Raw genomic sequence first — 18830 nt, 5'->3', positions numbered from 1 at the left:
TTTATATTTTTTTTGTGACTAAAACGTTTTCCTCATTCAAATACCTAAAAGAAATAGCAATAGGAGCTCAGAATCCTTAATGGATTAGCTAAATGTTAAATCCATCTCCTATTTAGCTATTAAATCCCAAAATATCAGCATAATAGATTAATCAAAATCTAAATATTTAGACTTTAGCTACAGTAAACACCAAATCTATTTCTAAATTTGCTTGCTATTGTAGCTTTAACAAATGTTTGTTTTATCCATTACTTCTCTCTTTATTATTTCTTTATGAAAAATCCACTCCATACAACTCAATTAAAATAAATAATAAAATGGTAAAAAGTGATAAAATAAAATAAATTAATATATAGTTAAAAAAATATTAAATATTTTTTAATTTTTAATTATTTTAAAACTATATAATGAAAAAATGGATAATTTAATATGGAGATTTATTTGTAAATAGTCAAAATGAAATTTATTTTATATCATTTTATTATTTTATAATAAAGAAATAGTTATTTTAATATAAAATTTATGTGAATTGAATAGCTAAAAGTTAAAATTTATTTAACATTTATAAAAAAATATCATTTAGTTTTGACTAATTTATTGAGAATACTCATAAATTATTAAATTGGGTATTTGGACGATTTAATCATGTCCTATCTTTAGGACAAAGTCATTCCTTCTTAATATTTGAATTTTCTGTCATATGAAGATAATTCAAATAGTAAGAAGGAAATCCGGATATCCAGTCCGGTATCCGTTTGAACACCCTTAGATAATAGTCATTAAAATGTCAATAGACAGATTTGACAAGGGTTCACGCTTACATACGAAAAGGGCGAGTTCATTAATTTTCATGAAAAAATAGTGACACTATTCGAGAGAAAACAAAAAAAAAAAAAAAAAAAAAAAAAAAACTTGGAAGGAATTCTCATTTCTCAAGGATGATAATATGATATAACCAAAAGTTCTGCAATGAAGAAGGCTATCTAGAAGGAATCTTAATTGTGTTTTTTTTATTTTTTTGTATGTACATCAGCTATGATGCATATGCTGTTTTTGTATTTTTGAACTCTTACTATTTGGGCATTTCTGAATTATTGTTATGTATATAAGTAATTATACTCTTTATTTTAAATATTTTTTAAAAAATTATTTTTAATGATGTAATAAATGGTAAGTGATATTGAAAATGATAAAATTTAAGATAATTTTAAAATTTTAATCGATTTTTTTAATAAATAAAAAGATAAAAATTCGTAATTTGAAAATATATTATATATGGTCAAGAAAGAGAGAGAAAGTAAATGAGAAAAGGCAATAGAATAGACCTGGCTGGCCTGGTAGATGAGCAGGAAGACGTGGTTTGGTACGAAGGTGAAGGTGGCTACTGAGTCAGCGTATCTTTCTTGGGGATTTGATGGGGCCGGCGGGTCGCCTTGTCATTACCTCCCCAGTCCTCCCCACCAAAGCAAATTCCCTTCGGCTTTGGGCTTCTCTTCCAAGACATTTCTCTTCAGCTACTGCTACTTAAAGCCAATGGAGATCATATTGAAGAAACTACTACGAATTGAGGGGCCGACTGGGGTACCCTTTGATTATTATTACTCTGTCTTTAGCAACATATCTTCTTTATTGCCCATAAAAAGGAGGGAAAAAAAAAATTCTTCCACTTATCCTTTGTTTTCTGTACTGAAATCAACCCTAAAAAGAGTGAAACTTGGGATGAATTCTTAGGCATATGACCAAGAAGTATACAAATTTCGAGCAAGATCTCTTTTTTTTTTAATACTTCTTTTGATCCTTTCGAGTGACTAATGTCATTGCAGCACATCTTATTTTGGTGGATTAAAGTAACAAAAAATCTGCAGTCTAGAATAATGCTGAAATCACAACAGAGAATCCGTTTAAGAAATGGGATCTTGATCTCCTTGATCTAATTTGGCCGAAGATTCAGCACTTTTAATATTAGACGTTTGAATAATAAGCAGAGGTCAAAAGTTTAATTACTGGACCCATGTGTTAACAATGTGAAGTCTCTTTTGCAATATTAGTTTTTTCTTCGGCCACAGATTGATGATCGCTGGGAAGTGGAAAAAGGACCGATACTGTACCTACAGAAGAAATTTCCACGCGGAAATGGGTAAGAATTTAAAACGTTAATTGGTCATGCAGCACGTGCATGGAGGCCTTCCAACTCGTGCCTACTAACTGCAACGAAAAGACACCAATAAGACAACCTTATCAAAAGAGTCAAATGAAATATTATGAAAATGGGAAAAATACAGCACCTTCTTTGCTTGTTTACCAATTCAAATATAATTATTCTTCAAAAAATCAACCTTGAAGATCCGGGAGATTCTTGACGCAATCTGTCGGATCTTGCTTTCCAAACTGTCAGATTTTCCTTGAGGATTCCCTTCTCTTTCTGACCACCTCATGGGTTCCCATTTAAAAGTCACGCCCTTCGTTCTTTTCTTATATCTCCTTGCTGAGGCTTTCTTCATCTTCATCTCCTTTATCTGTTTCTTTTGTTGGGGTTCTTGCTTTTGATATATCCGAGCCACAATCATGGGTATGGCTACAGATGCACAATTCCATGTTCTGGCTGTTGATGATAGCAACATTGACCGAAAGTTGATTGAGATGCTCCTCAAAACCTCTTCTTTTCAAGGTAATTTATCTTTCATCTCTTCGTTCTTTTGGTATTGAGAAAGAAGTTTCTGTATTGAACCAAGATCAGTAAGCAAATAAGGAAGTTGGTAGTTAGAAGGCTGATATTTTGATTACTTATTCTTTCTGGGTATGTTTTATTTCCACAGTTACTGCAGTGGATTCGGTTAGCAAGGCTTTAGATTTCCTGGGTTTTCATGAAGATGAACATAACGAATCCATTACTCCCTCTGTTTCTCCAAATGATCATCACCAGGTATATGATCTTCTCCCTAAATTTTGTTAAGTATTAATGTTTTCTCTGTGATTGTAACTCTTATCATCCAGTAACTTACGGATATATTTGCTCAAATAGGATGTAGATGTCAATTTAATAATCACAGATTATTGTATGCCGGGAATGACAGGCTACGATCTCCTTAGAAAAATCAAGGTAAGCTTCATTGGCATGTAATCAACTGCAGATTTTTCCTTAGGCTATATCATTTAGGGTTGATATTTGCAGTTCTCTGAACAGTTTTCTGGAATAAAAATCAATCTGATTTTGGATTTGATTTGATTTGCAGGAATCTGAATCTCTTAAAGATATTCCAGTTGTGATAATGTCCTCGGATAATATTCCATCAAGGATTAACAGGTAAGGAAACCACAGAAATTTTCTTCAGTTTAATTCCTAAAACTTCACATGATTTTAAATTGATAAATCAATATTGTTTTGATTCAATTTTTAATCTAACATGGTTAATTGTTTTGTCAGATGCTTGGAAGAAGGAGCAGAGGAGTTCTTCCTGAAACCAGTTCAATTATCTGATGTGAATAAGCTTAAACCCCATTTGTTGAAGTGTAGAGCCAAGGAATCACAACCTAACATTAACAATAGAAATGGCGTGGAAGAAAGGCACTCTTCTGACAGAACAATAACAAGTTATGGCGGATTGGAAGTGGTCTAAACATCACTTGATAATAATATATAGGGTACCAGTAGCAGGCCAAGTTACAGACTCATAGAACATAGCCCTCTTTTAATTATTTATATCCTTATTATTTGTACTTTTTCTAAGGCTGATTAAAGAGGCTCAAAAGAAGTATTGATTCATAAAGAGTGGAGAAAGAGATATTTAGGAATTTGGGTTGGCTATTTTAATTGTAAATTGAAACAAAAAGATTGGTTCAATTTTACTGGCTGATTTACAGAATATGTTTTTTTTTTGCCTTATTGCATGATGTTGCCAGTCAAACATGTACAAACTGTAAGGAAACTTCATGTGGTTGAAGATGGGTCAGAACTTGAAATCAATTCTGAAAGTTTCCAGGTCCAATGCTTGACCCTGCTAGCATGTCCTCGTAACAAATTAATTAAATGACTGTGAGAGTGGAGGAAATGACATTTCTTGAGCCTGAGATGTGTTGTGGCTCGATGCCATTAAGAAAATAGATAGACCTCAGTTAGCAACAATGCCCCAAGTCCAGGTTCAATGACTAAAGGGAAAGCTATACGTACCTGAAGCAAGTTCAGGTAAAGGCCTGTGATGTCTTGGTTCAAGGAATATATTCCAACAAAAGTAAAAAAAGGATGAGATATTGGTAATGGTGAAATAAACAAACAAAGGCAGAGGAAATTACTTACACGAGTCGAATCTTTTAGGCTTCAACATTCTCTGCTGCAGTTTCTCTGCAAGTACTGGGGACAAGGAAAGTATATAAAAGAAAAAGAGCAGTAGGGCAGGCAGTATTTCTTTTTCCTTTTTGCTTTTCTACTGTTGAGTAGTGGTTTTAACTTTTGGGCTACACACACAGAAAATCCTCTCTTGTTTTTACATCTGTATTTGCAGAATCTGATCCCAAATTCCTATACCAGTTAATCTAGTTAATAGTTTGTAGCCAAATATTAAAGGAAGATGTTATTTAGCACTGGATGCCTGTTGACTTGCAAACAAAGTGTCATGGGGAGCACCGTTCGGATAACCAAATGCATTCCAACCCACAGCGGAAGAGTCTCTTAATTCCTTCATTATTTTAGTCTATTATTTCCTGTCAACCCTGTTTTTCTCTATCTTGTTTTTGAGCCTTCGTGTAAACCATGTCAAGAGTGAAAGGTTGCCGACCAGAAGGTTGACAGATTCCCCAAAGTGTTATGCCCCCATTTGATTGCACAAATCGTGTTGAATTACATATAAGTGTCCCTTTATGGTCTAGTTAATAAAAACGAGTGGTTCACCATGGTTTAGAATGTTGACAAGAACTCTTGAAAATACATTTGTTATTATCACTATTTGCTCTAAGTATTTAATAATGGTTTGAAAGTTTAAGACTGAGAAATTTGCAATGGAGTGGGAAGAAAGTATCATATCATATTTTAAAATTGTATAAATCACTTCCCTTAAATAAAAAATGACATATACACTACATATATTTTATGGAGTTTTAGGAAACGAGAGATAAAAATAAAACTAATATAAATTTAAAATATTGTTATAATATAATTTTTATTTTAGGATTTAAAAAAGTTAAATTGTTTTTTATATTTTATTTGAAAGTTTGGAAAAGTTGTAATGATTAGATGAAAAAGTTAAAAATTAAAAATTAAAAAACATTTGTATTTGTAATGTTTGAATATTAAAATGAGATATGATAAGATGAGATGAGATGGAAGATAATTACTATCCAAACTAGGCTTACTTCTATAATTTTGAATCATCCATACAGGCCGTGTATCTAAGTCGTAATAAAGGGTTGTTTGTATAGTAAGATAAGATGAGATTGATTTAAATAAAAGTTAAAAGTTGAATAAAATATTGTTAGAATATTATTTTTTAATATTATCATTATTTTAAAATTTGAAAAAAATTTAATTGAGATTTAAAAAAATTGAATTATTTAATATATTTTATGTGAAAATTTAAAAAAATATTTAATAAATTTTTAAAAGACAATATAGTCACATTAAATAAAAAAAGAAAAATAAAAAACTATAATTTACGTGATTTGTTTTAAATATTAATGAATTGGTTTTTCTCAATTTGTTCGGAATCGTTGAAATAGATAAAATCAAATAGTATTTTATGGGTATCGTTGGCGCCACCTCACTTTATACCGACGTGGCAACCTGTCAATGGCACGTTGACCAGAGAACAGAGTGGTCAATGGCTTTACGCTATGCGAACCCAAGGTCCTAAAATCCAAAATGCCCTATTATTTCGCTCTAAGCTGCAGCTTAGCTAATTTCTCTACGGCTTTCTTTCCACCTATCCATCAATCACTTTCATCAACACTCCCTCACTCACTGATTTTTCCCTCTCTTCCTCGCACTTTCTCGCATTTTCCCGTTCAATTTTCTTTTTCTCTGCCATATACACACGAGAAAAGAAAAATAAAAAGTAATTCCTCGAACCAAACGGCCCGAAGAATCTTTGAAATTCTCAAAACCTCCTTTTGTTTTTGTCACATTCTCTCGTCGCTTCCAAAAACTTAGCCTTCTTCACCGCCATTGCTCATAGTTTTCTTCGAAGTGGAGTCTTTTGCGGAGTTCATCTTCCATTTTCCACTGAGAGCTAGCTCAAATCCGAGCTCAAAGTTTCACCGAATTGAACTTCGAGGAGATGTGAATACAGGTGTCGAACTGCGGGGATTTTTTGTGTTCTTGGTGGAGGCAACGTGTGGAGGAGTTAGTGTACGGACAATCTGGTGCATTGGGAGTGATGGAGGGTAGGGTTTCGTTAGCGAAACTCGAAGCTTGATGCTGCCCTCGGAGAAGATGAGCGCTGACCAGTCTAAGCCGGGCCCGGTGGAGAGGGACATTGAGTTGGTAATTGTTTGTCAATTCAAGAAATTTATTACTTCTTTTATTTTTATTTTTATTTTTGTGAAGAATTTTTTTCGGAGCTTTAGGGTTGAGGCTTTCGTTTATGAATGGTTGAGAACATTTCTGGTTTATCGAAACAGGAAATGTTGGTAACCTTTGTGCACCATTGTCTGTGCTGCTTTTATGAAGTGGCAAAATTTCACATCATGTTATTTTTTTCTTTCTTAATTTAAAATGAAGATTTGTAGCAATTGTTAGCGCGATTGGATCTGTATAGGGAAGATTGAATGTTTTTTTTCCCACGTTCTCTAGTCTTAAAATTGCCATAAGGAATTGCAAAATTTTCCTGCACTTGTGATCTGGTGTTGCTTGATGACTTTTGCATGGCTAGTGACTTTTTGCTTTGACATACGTCTAGAAAATAGTACGTCTGAATTACACTAAATTCCATTCGCAGTGGTTTGAATTTTTTTTTTGATAAGTAAACCCAATAATAATAATAAAAAGTAATTCAAAACTCATTAAGAGCGCAACACAGGTTGTATGCACAGTGGGTTGAGCTATGAATATGAGGAGTCACGAAATTAGATTCTGCATCATATATGATACAACTAAGATATTCAAGATCAGAATTAAGAGGACATCAATTAGTTATTAGTATACATTAACATGTGACATTATATGATATGTAATCACCAACACTCCTTACCCAGTCCGTCCGCTACACAAAAAAAAAGTTAATCAACATTGTCATAGAACAACTCGCTGCTTTCCTCCATTTTCGAATAGGTCCCTTGGTTTTCAATTTTATTCACTAACTTGTAGTCTTGTACTCTCTTTCGTTTCTAATCAGATCCATTAAAAAAAGACAGTGCCTATGGTGCCACTGGTGCCTTCCCTCCCGATGTTACTGGTGCTGGTGGCTTCACTACAGCACTGATCCAGAATGTCAGAGCTGGTTTTTTTTTTTCTTTTTTACTAGTTTTTCCTCAATTGGGGCATAAATGAAATTTCTTAAGGTTTTTGTTAGAAAAACTGATGATTGGGTAGAAAGGATTTGATTGAAAACAGGGGAAAACATAAGCAGCTGGGTGATGCACTGATGGCTATGTTTGGCTAAAACCCCAAAATGATATATCATCTCTCACTCACTCACTCTCTCTCTCTCTCTCTCTCTCTCTCTAGTGAACCCCCCCTCCTAACTAGGTTTAAACTCTTGTATACCCCCTGTTTACTTGGGCTATGCCTATTCTTATTAATAGTCTGTTATTTATCTAAAAAATATTTTTAGTGGACCCCATCACTTCTACGAAAACCGATAATCAATTATTTTCCACACATATATTTCAGTGGATTCCACTTTGTAAAACATAAACAAAAACACATTTAAAATTTTTGGTCAAAAAATGAAATTTTTTTCTTATCCAAACATGCCAATAAAATCGGAAACCTAGGGAAGTGTTTGAGAGATGGCCAAAGCACTAGGAAGTTTCCAGGTAATGAGTTTCATAGATCTTTGGCTTTATGTCAATGAGGCCTTAATTTCCACTTATGAGTGTGTGTGTGATGGGACGTCTCACAGAAACTTGGGGAGAAACATTTGTTTGACAATGCAAAAAAAAGTGGATGGCATCATGTGCCTCCTCGCAATGATTTCAGCTACCTCTGGCTTGGTAAGAACTTCTTTGGCCACAACATCTAGTTTGCAAAGCATTTAAGAAAAAAATTTCTGCGTAGAGCTGGGGAAGGTAAAATCCTCCTATGCAAATCATATATTCATCAATTAACTTTAGTTTTCTGTCGAGTCAATCTGTGATGATTGTATGGCTTCATAGTTTTTAATATTTTGTACTTTTAACTTTGTAGCAAATAAATCTATTTTATGATACAGTTATATGGTATTAAATATTTGCTCCTCCCTTTTAAGATTAGTTTGTAACTCTGATTAGTTTGTTTTGATTTGGGTTTATGGCTTATTCTTTATCACAGGCCATTACTGCTCTTAAGAAAGGTGCACAGTTGCTCAAGTATGGAAGGAGAGGGAAGCCCAAGTTTTGTCCCTTCAAACTGGCGAATGTAAGGCTTAATGTATCTATAAATTTATATTTATCAAGCAAAAAGAAAAAGAAATTGGATCGTGGATATTTTAATACAACATAAAGATAATGGCTACTCCTGTTATTTTGGTCACAAAAACCATGAACAATTGGTGGTAATGCTTAACGTTTACCAAGAGTGAAATTACCGGAATGGGAAAGAATCATCCCAACAGCCACTAACTCTATTGCTTCTCATAAGAAAAACTTGCATGCATGCATTCATGTGCATGGGTATATGCATATGATAAGAGTATTTGCAAGCGATTTACAATGGCTGTGAGGCTGATGCAGAAAGTAGGCCCTTTTTAATATCCAAGAGAGGAAACCTTTCAACAGATGAATATGTTGTGCTCCAGATGAAAAGCCATGTATGCAATTAGTGATCTGGGAAGCATCCAATCAATTTTGGCCAAACATCCATCCCCACAAAATGTCATCGTAATCTGGGTGCTAACATAGGTGCCAAGTTGCAAGAGCTGTGCTCCTTTGTTTTGAAAAATCCTAGAAGATCTGTTTACCGGAAGGAGCAAGGTTTGCAAATTAAGTCACAAAGATTAACCTTGGGTCATGGGCATGCTCTAAGCCTCAGGACTATCTGACATAGCTTCCCTAAAGCACTTTCCATTCAGTTGCCTGCTATGTTTTGCAGTTTTATTATATTTATAAAAAAATGGAAAATGATTTGTACAGTCCTAGGTTGTGCAAGTTCCTAATCCATTTGAAAAAAAAGTGAGGCACACCTGGGACCTACATGAAAAAACTTACTTTCTCATGTTGGACCCCACTTCTTTTAAAGGGATTGCACACAGTTGAATTGTATATAGCATTACATTTTTTTTTTTTTTTTCCTTACAGTTTAGTCTCTCTAGAGTGTAGAATTTGTCTGCCTTATGGGTCCCTGGGTTGGCCCCTTCTGCTTGTTATATAAAATAAGTTGACACTATTAGGCTTGTTCTTGTGTGTGAGTGAGAGACTCTTGTCCTAAATTTTATTGTCATCATCTATGTTTTGCCTCATGCATATATACCTGTAAAAGAAGTCTTTTATGGATTTATTTATTTTATAATATACCGGTTAAAGAAATCAAGGATAAAATGCATGTTATAATGTTATTATTTGTGGTTGCATACTTGTCATTATGTCTAGCGGTCGTGATGTTGGATTAATTCTGTTTCTGAAGTGTCATCTCCTAGACTATTTTTGAATTGCTTCACAATGTCTGGTTTTTTTCATGTTATGATCTGTTCCAAAGACAGTTGCTTCTGACGTTGTTGACTAGTGAATCTTTTGTTAGGATTTTATACTTAAGTGATATATACAGTATGTCTTTGGTTCTGTTTTTTTCAGGATGAATCTACCCTGATCTGGTTTTCTGGAAAAGAGGAGAAACTCCTTAAACTAAACCATGTGTCCAGAATTATTCCTGGTCAGCGTACTGTAAGTTTATCCATGATCAGTTATACTTCACCTCTTTCATCGTGCATACTGCTATAGATTTGAAGAAAAATCCAATACCATATGGCAACTTTGCAGGTGTTAGATTTGTATAAAGGATTCAATAATTAGATTTAGGATTGGGCAGATTGGTAGCACGAGGGTAAATAAAACTTTCAAATGATTTGTCTTTGATATTGTCAATACTGTTTCATTTAACTCTTGCACCATGGAACACCCAGATATCTGAAGTTGCAATAACTGATCTTAACTGACTCATGGAAAAAGGCAACATTTTACTGTTCTGCACATACCACCTTTTGTTTTCATATTTACTCGGTCTACTTCATGATATGTTAGTTTTTATACTTTATACCCATTTTATTTCTTGTGCATGTGTGTATATGTGTGCTTGGATCAACCACCAGAAGCTTTTAGTTTAGGAAGGCTGCGTCTTCAGTTTGTAGAAGCACAGTGGTTTCTATATATGTTAATACTTGATGGATACTTTTGGTGTCCTGGCATAATTCTTTACATGATTACCTATGCTGCTATGCATATCAGAACTGCAATTAAAAGTAGGTGTTAGGAGGCATTATGTATGTCTTGAACAAGGGAAGGATAACATAGCATTAGCTTCAATTGAACAAGCTCTGTGACATGCATCCTCAACTTGCATGGATCTTATATGAGGTATGACATAGATGGGTTCACTTGTGAAAAAAGCTTGAATGATTTGATTCTATCAAAAGCGAAACTAATAATTAGTCCTTGTGAAATGCACGCTTTTTGGTTGTTTACTTATATAATGCAATTTTTCATCTCGTTCGGGACTGTGAGACTTCCTGATTGTTCTTGGTATTCACTGCAGCCTATATTTCAGAGGTACCCTCGGCCTGAGAAGGAATACCAATCATTTTCTCTTATATATGATGATAGGTCTTTAGATTTGGTGAGCATTCCTTGTGCCCATTCCTTTTCCCTATAACTGAACATTTTCTGTATGAGTTTCAGAGAGCTCTCTTTCATGCCTGTCCAATGTATTAAACATCAAATTAGAAAAAATCAGTTTGTTTGGTGGAAATATTTTTTGCTCTATTGATATAACTCTTTGGCTCAGATATGCAAGGACAAAGATGAAGCTGAAATCTGGTTTACTGGTCTAAAAGCGCTAATATCCCGTGGCCGCAACCGAACAGGGCGATCTGAGACAAAAGGAGATGGAGTTCCATCTGAAGCAAATAGTCCTAGAGCACACACCAGAAGAAGTTCTCCTTTGAGCTCTCCATTTGGCAGTGGTGGCAGCTCACAAAAGGTGTTCTATCTTGTTTGCACAATTTTCCTTTTTTTTCCTTACATTTATTAAAAGATTTTTTCCCCTACATATATTTATTCATTAGCTGTAATTTGCTATTGTATTTAGTATATTGAGAAGTTGTCTTCTTGCTGATTTAGGATGGTGCTGATCCCCTTCATCTGCATACTTTGCAAGAAAGCCCTCCGAAAATTGGTCTAGAGAAGGCATTATCAGATGTGATATTATGTGCTGTGCCTCCTGAGGTTTTCTTTCCTTCAGATTCTGCTTGTGGCTCAGTCCATTCTTTGTCATCAGGGACCTCCGATGGAATAACTGGGCGCAGAAATGCTACAGGCATGGATGCTTTCAGAGTTAGTTTGTCCAGTGCTGTTAGCTCATCAAGTCAAGTCTCTGGTAACAATGATGGTGATGCTTTAGGGGATGTATTTATTTGGGGGGAAGGCACTGGTGATGGCATTCTGGGTGGAGGAATAAATAGAGATGGGTGTTCCTCTGGTGCGAAGATTGATTCTTTAGTTCCTAGACCCATGGAATCTGCAGTTTTACTTGATGTTCAGAACTTAGCTTGTGGTCGTCGACATGCTGCTCTTGTAACCAAGCAAGGAGAGGTTTTCACTTGGGGGGAGGAATTGAGAGGCAGACTTGGACATGGTGTTGACTCTGATGTTTCTCATCCAAAGCTTGTAGATGGTCTTAGAAATATCAATATTGAACTTGTGGCATGTGGGGAGTACCATTCTTGTGCTGTTACTCTTTCTGGTGAAATGTACACTTGGGGTAATAGTTCTTACAATTCTGGGCTCCTTGGACATGGAAATGAATCCTGTCAGTGGGTTCCTAAAAAATTAAATGGACCTTTGGAGGGAATACACGTTTCATCAGTTTCTTGTGGACTCTGGCACACAGCTGTTGTAACTTCTGCAGGGCAATTGTTTACTTTTGGTGATGGGACTTTTGGTGTTTTAGGACATGGTGACCGTAGATGCGTGGCAATACCAAGGGAAGTTGAGTCCCTTAAAGGCCTCCGGACTGTGCGGGTAGCTTGTGGTGTTTGGCACACTGCAGCAGTTGTTGAAGTCATGGTTGGCTCTTTAACTTCCAGCAATTGCTCATCAGGAAAGCTTTTTACATGGGGAGATGGAGATAAATTCCGTCTTGGGCATGGTGATAAGGAAGCAAGACTGGTGCCAACTTGCGTTGCTGCTCTTGTTGAACCCAACTTTTGTCAAGTTGCCTGCGGAGACAGCCTGACTGTGGCACTAACAACTACAGGCCATGTCTTCACCATGGGAAGCCCTGTTTATGGTCAACTAGGAGATCCCCAAGCAGATGGGAAGCTCCCCAGAAAGGTTGAGGGAAAGCTTATGAAGAATTTTGTTGAAGAAATAGCTTGTGGTGCTTATCATGTCGCAGTTTTAACTTCAAGAACTGAAGTTTACACTTGGGGAAAGGGTGCCAATGGTCGTTTGGGTCATGGGGATACAGATGATCGAATGTCCCCATTTTTAGTTGAAGCTTTAAAAGATAAACAAGTCAAAACAATTGCTTGTGGCACAAATTTCACCACAGCCATCTGTCTGCATAAATGGGTCTCAGGTATTGATCAATCATTGTGTTCTGGCTGCCGCCTTCCATTTAATTTCAAAAGAAAACGACACAATTGTTATAATTGTGGACTTGTTTTCTGCCACTCATGCTCTAGTAAAAAGTCTCTCAAAGCTTCCATGGCACCAAACCCAAACAAACCTTACCGTGTCTGTGATAATTGCTTTGGAAAACTTTGGAAAGCCACTGAAGCTGACTCTTCGTCTCATCCTGCTCTTAGTAGAAGAGGAAGTGTGAATCAGGGGCAAAATGAACTTATTGACAAGAATGAGAAGTTGGATTCAAGATCGTATGTCCACCCTGGAAGAGTTTCTTCCTTAGAATCATCTAGAGAAGAAAGTGGCGGATCTTCTAAAAGAAACAAGAAACTAGATGTTAACATTAGTCGTGTTTCACCCCTTCCAAATGGGGTTTCTCAGTGGGATGCGCTCAGTGACTCTAAATCTCTCAATCCAGTGTTTGGGTCATCCAAAAAGTTCTTCTCGGCTTCTCTTCCTGGATCAAGAATTGTTTCTCGAGCAACATCTCCAAAGTCAAGACGATCCAGTCCCCCTCGTGCCACTACACCAATTCCAACTTTATCAGGGCTTAGTTCACCAAAGTTTGCTGTGGGTGATGCTAAAAGGATGAATGATAATCTGAATGAAGAGGTTTTAAAATTAAGAGCCCAGGTATATTACTTGTGTTTTTCAATTTAATTGTTTTATGTGCATACATTTTCTTGTTCATTTCATGCATATCCTTGCTTCCTTATTTTTACTGTACTTTTTTTTGATAGGTAAGAGAAAATATTATTGATATGAATGAAAAAGGCATAAGCCATGTACACCGGAAGTGTACAGAAGAACACCTAAATGCATTCTAGCTATGCTGAATTAAAGACAAAAAATCATGAGCATTATCCCCAGTTAGTACAATAGCCGAAAACCAAGACAATAGAGTGTGCAGAAAAAAATTCTTCAGCTCCACTCTTGTTCGTTCCTTATCCTCAAAACAATGTGCATTCCTCTCTAACCAAAGACACCACATGATACATAGCGGAATTATCTTCCACGCTGCGGCCACCTGATGACAACCTTGCAACTTCCTCCAGCAACCCAACAGATCCAAAACCCTCAGGGGCATCACCCAAGGAACATCAATCCTTCGAAAGATCTCATCCCACAACCCCCTTGCTACCTCACAAAAAATCATGAGCATTATCCCCATTTACTGTACTTCTTTTCACAGAATATGACATTGTCCCTTGGAGGAATAGGGACATGTACGTTGTATGTCCTACCTGCATTAATGCATGCATATACATGCAATCTCTTTTCTTCTTTGCCTGGAATCTTGGAAAGTTGTAATTTTAGTAATATCATCATGAAAATTCTATGTTAAGCTGGAAAAAAATGATTTCGAGTTCCACAGTTGTCATTTAAATCTCTTCCCAATTTTGGTTTTATTCTTTCCCCTTTTGTGTGTTTATACCTATATATATCATGATAGTTGGTAAAAAGCTACTAGTGCATTTGTATGTGTCAGAACTCACATGGCAAATAGTGTTACAGGAAAATTGATTAGATCTTTTGCCATTATGTATTCAAGTAGCATACAAGATTGCATCGATAGAAGGGCTTTATGGGCTTCCTGTTTCTTATGTATAGAAGGGCGTAAATCTTTTGTGATTTTGAGCTTGTGCGTTGTCATATTTGAGAAAGGTTTCTGCATGGGAGTGATACTTTTGTGCATTATGACTGATTGACTTCATGATTTAGGTTGATGATCTTAGCCGCAAGGCAAAAATTCAAGAAATTGAGCTGGAGAGAACAACCAAACAGTTGAAGGAGGCCATTTCTATAGCAGGGGAAGAGGCTGCAAAATCAAAAGCTGCAAAGGAAGTAATTAAGGCACTTACTGCACAGGTGAGTTAAATGGTCGTCTCTAAATTCTTTATCCAGAAATAAAGTTTTTTTAAACTATGGTGGATAATGTTTTTTGAACAATTAGAAGGAAATCTAAGCTTTTATTTAATGGGAGAAGCTGACATGAGTAAAGTGTGGTTAGTTTAGTAAATTGGGAAAGTAGGATCAGCGGACTGTTATTATTTTATGGATTACAATAGTGAGGGCTTAAAGTCTTTAATACTTATATCCTTTCTGATCCGTTCCCTATGTACATAATCCATTCTCCATGTGTAGGTAGTAAGTTATGGCATGTAAATAGAAGGGAAACTTATAGTTGTGTCATTTTTTAATATAGGTACTGAAGGTTGCCATGGGATTGATAGGCTTCTTATTAGGTATTGAAGTAGATCTTGTAACAGAAGGCCCCAATTTAAAAGCTTGTTGACTTCCTTTTAAGTATAATATCATATACATTTTGGGTGAATGCATCAATGATACTTGAGGATAACAAATTCCATTAGGTGTTAAAACTCCTGTCCATGATCCAATTGATATTTTGCTACATGTCATGGTTCAACAATTTGTTATGAATGGTTCTGTGTACTTGGGCTATGCCTGGTTCTCATCAATGGAGTTCTTATATTCTGGTTAAAAAAAAGGGACTTGTTATGAAGGAATTAGGGTTGTAGGTGATCTAAGCTGAGCCGAGCTTCAGGCTGTATTTACGCAATAAGATGGAGGATATATGGAGCTTGAGGTCCACTTGACCGAAATCGAACATTGAAATATTAGCTTGGGCTCGAGTCAAGCTTCTGAACACGAATATGAGCTTGAGTTTGAGTTGCTGTAAGCTTGCCAAGAAATGGGTGGCCTGACAAGCCTCAGAAGCATGATCTAGGCTCTAAAGACGGCATCCTCAGGCCTGCTTTCTTTTCAATCCCACTGCTCATCTCAAGCTTGTAATGTCTATCAAAAAGGGCACTGGAAGAAAAACAGAACCACTTATTAAGTGCATTAAATGAAGGACAAGAAGGCTTTGTTTATAGCCAATGGATGCTGTAACCTGCCTTTTCTTCTGTGTGGGAAAAGCATGCCTCAAATGTTAAAATGGATGGGGGAAGATACTAATTGCCTTTTTAATTTTTGGTATACGAGTACAAAGTTATCAGTAAGAAAAGTAGATGATAAATCGCACACACAGGATGATAGTTAGGCAGATTTGAAGCTGTACAATAATCACTTATTGCATGATTAACAACAATACTGCTTCGATGTTGACTTTTTAAGTTTGAAATTTCTGTTTGTACTGTTTTCTTATGGACAGAATAGTTGTCACTTCTAAAATGTAAATTGCATACATCATAACACATCTGAATTCATGCCTTGTTCTTTCATGTATGATAGTTGAAGGAAATGGCTGAGAGGTTACCTGTTAGGGCTGCAAGAAACAGCACTTCACCTTCCTTTGGTCCTTATAATCCCTCTCTTACTCAGGATGTTTCTACTGCACCCATTGACATGCTAGATGGCAACATGACCTGCCATGAACTAGATTCAAAGGGATCAAACAGGTTGGTGATTTCTAATGGGTCAACCACAATTGGCAACAACACTTTGAGTCACACTGAAATGGTGCATCCAGAAACAACTGCAAGGAGTAAGACTAGAGCAGCAAAATCTGAACCCCCGCATGGGGATGAATGGGTTGAGCAAGATGAGCCAGGCGTTTATATCACACTTATTTCCTTACCTGGAGGCGCCAAAGATCTTAAACGTGTCCGCTTCAGGTATGTCATAGTTGAATTTGACCTAGTATCTCTTCCCCTTACTCAAAGCTGGACAAACACTTTTTCCAGTCTGGATTTTGGTTCAATCCCTTAGCATTCACATCATTGTTTTCCATTTCTGTTGGTGAGTAAAATTTATAGTAAGCCCCAGAAGGGCCACAATTCTAGTACATGAGAATAAAAGAGGAACACAAAAGAAAAGATAAGATGATTAACTGCACTTGATGCCACATCCACTTGTAAAGTGGTCTCAAAGCCCCAGAAGCCGTGACTTGACAATGGCTCGACACCTCTTAATTAAGGCCTGAACTTTTCTCTCACTTGATGGGCCATATTGGTAAAGAAAAATTCTATTCATCATCCACACACACCACACATTTTTTTATTTTTTTCCCCCTCTTACCAAATGTGTAGTACATGGATGATGAGTAGAAGAATTCAATTAGTTTAAGAAGAATAAAACCAAAAACAAATTAAAAAAAAAAAATGTGGTGTGTGGGGATGATGAGTAGATAAGTTCATTGATAAATAGGGAGCATTAGTGTATATCAAAGAACCCCATGACTATCTAGTGCATTTTTCACACAATTTAATAGCACGTAATAAGCAACCAAACCTCCCTATGTATAAAGCAATGAAGAAAGTGGTCTGAGGTTACTAAGTGGAAGACACCTTTGAATGCCGGATGACCTGGTTACTCAACTCAGGTATATGGAGACCACATTCACCCCCAAAATTTAAAAATTAGATAAAGAAAAGTTTCAAATTTGGTTGGAGGCATCAATTTGAGACTAAACATGTAGGTTGGGAATGTTATGACGACATAACTGGAGGGGCCTGAAACATTCTATGCTTTATAAGCACAATTTAAAGAGCCTGAAAGAAATCGTTGAATGAGTTTGGACCATCAAGTTTTATGAATTTTCTGCGGCATTTTTCCAAGTTTTTCTGATTGAAAGATTAAGAGTTAAAATTGAATTGCTAATGGACAATTTTGGATATTTCTTAAGAATATTAATTCGAGTGGTCCACTGTATGTTGGGGCCTGCTCTTATAATCCAAGTTTGTCATTATCATCGCCAGAAGATTTCTTGGTACGAAACCAGATGTTTCTCATAAGTAATGAATGCTCATTGGCTTTTGGTGCCTTGGTTCCTCTAATTGCAGTCGTAAGCGGTTTAGTGAGAAAGAAGCAGAACAATGGTGGGCATTAAACAGGGCTAGAGTATATCAGCAGTACAACATTCCCATGGTTGACAAGTCTGGCATTAGCATGGGAAGGGAAGGGAAGGTTTAGCTCATTGACCAGCCAGATTCAAAGATGTAAATGAGTTGGAAATTTCCATATTCCAAACTTCCAAATTTGAAGTTTGTTGTTTTAGATTCAGCTTTTAAGCTTGTCGAAAGAAAGAGAGGGCTGGATACCCCCAATTTTGTTTTCACAGCGGGGAGGGTTTTATCATCTTCTTCCCTCAAATTCAACCCCTTTTCTTTTCTCCAGAAATGCATCCCCCGCCTTTTCTCTGTTTTTTTGAGGAAAGTTGTGAAGTTGTTAGGCATGTGTAAATTCTTTGTAAGTATGTTACTCGTCTTATATTCAAAACTATCATGTAAATTGGCGATGTTAATGCATCTTTCATATTTCTTTCTATCTCCAATTCTTTAGTATAATTTCCAAATCGTGGAAATATTTAGAATCGAAAAGGTTACAGTTATGGTACTAGACATGAGAAGGAAGACTCATAACCCTGTAAGAATAATGTTACAATGCCCTCTTATTTTGTCCTCATTTTGACTGCTCAGCCATTTAATTTTTTTTTGCTTACTGATTAAGGAAGTGACTATTAGTGTATTAATATATTTTTTTTATTATTTTTTAAAATGTTTAAACATGTTTAAAAAATATTTAAAATAAAAAGTGAAAAAAAAAGGAAGTGTAATTTACACTGGGGGCATATCAAGTGGGCAAATTGAGAGGATGTAGTAGGACTACCCAATAAGAGGGTGGAATAATGGAGAATGGTACATGTAACAATTATTACATACCGGATATGCATGCCCCGTTGTTATGGGTTACTGTTCTTGCACTCTCGATAGAGAGTCTTCGGTCCAATGAAGCCATGGAGGTGGGTATGTAAAGCGTGGCGTTACTTGTTTACTTCTTCCCCTTTTTAGTTTTTTCCCACATATGCTTTGCCCGTTTGCCGACTCTACTTGACAAGCGACAAC

General features: G+C 36.1%; 2 protein-coding genes across 5 annotated transcripts; both read left to right on the top strand.

Moving 5' to 3' along the window:
* The first annotated feature begins 2266 nt into the window (after positions 1–2266).
* On the top strand, positions 2267–3863 carry LOC122292034 (two-component response regulator ORR9-like). The gene is made up of 5 exons (XM_043100203.1): positions 2267–2668; positions 2817–2923; positions 3023–3100; positions 3234–3304; positions 3425–3863. The coding sequence occupies exons 1-5, from the start codon at positions 2566–2568 to the stop codon at positions 3615–3617; spliced, it is 552 nt and encodes a 183-aa protein (XP_042956137.1). The 5' UTR covers positions 2267–2565; the 3' UTR covers positions 3618–3863.
* Positions 3864–5854: 1991 nt separating this feature from the next.
* On the top strand, positions 5855–18252 carry LOC122292033 (PH, RCC1 and FYVE domains-containing protein 1-like). 4 transcript variants are annotated; one of them, XM_043100200.1, is made up of 9 exons: positions 5857–6472; positions 8459–8545; positions 9916–10005; positions 10874–10954; positions 11123–11317; positions 11458–13596; positions 14686–14832; positions 16309–16601; positions 17769–18252. In XM_043100200.1, exons 1-9 carry the CDS (start codon positions 6404–6406, stop codon positions 17896–17898), a joined length of 3231 nt encoding a protein of 1076 aa, XP_042956134.1. In that variant the 5' UTR covers positions 5857–6403; the 3' UTR covers positions 17899–18252. The 4 variants fall into 4 exon arrangements, with proteins under 4 accessions (XP_042956136.1, XP_042956134.1, XP_042956133.1 ...); XM_043100199.1 differs by having other exon boundaries at positions 16219–16601; XM_043100202.1 differs by lacking the exons at positions 16309–16601; positions 17769–18252 and adding an exon at positions 15170–16185 and having other exon boundaries at positions 5855–6472.
* The last annotated feature ends 578 nt before the right edge of the window (positions 18253–18830 follow it).

Source organism: Carya illinoinensis, chromosome 13, assembly GCF_018687715.1.
Source record: "Carya illinoinensis cultivar Pawnee chromosome 13, C.illinoinensisPawnee_v1, whole genome shotgun sequence".
Lineage (NCBI taxonomy): Eukaryota > Viridiplantae > Streptophyta > Magnoliopsida > Fagales > Juglandaceae > Carya > Carya illinoinensis.
This window is presented reverse-complemented; position numbering and strand designations above follow the sequence as displayed.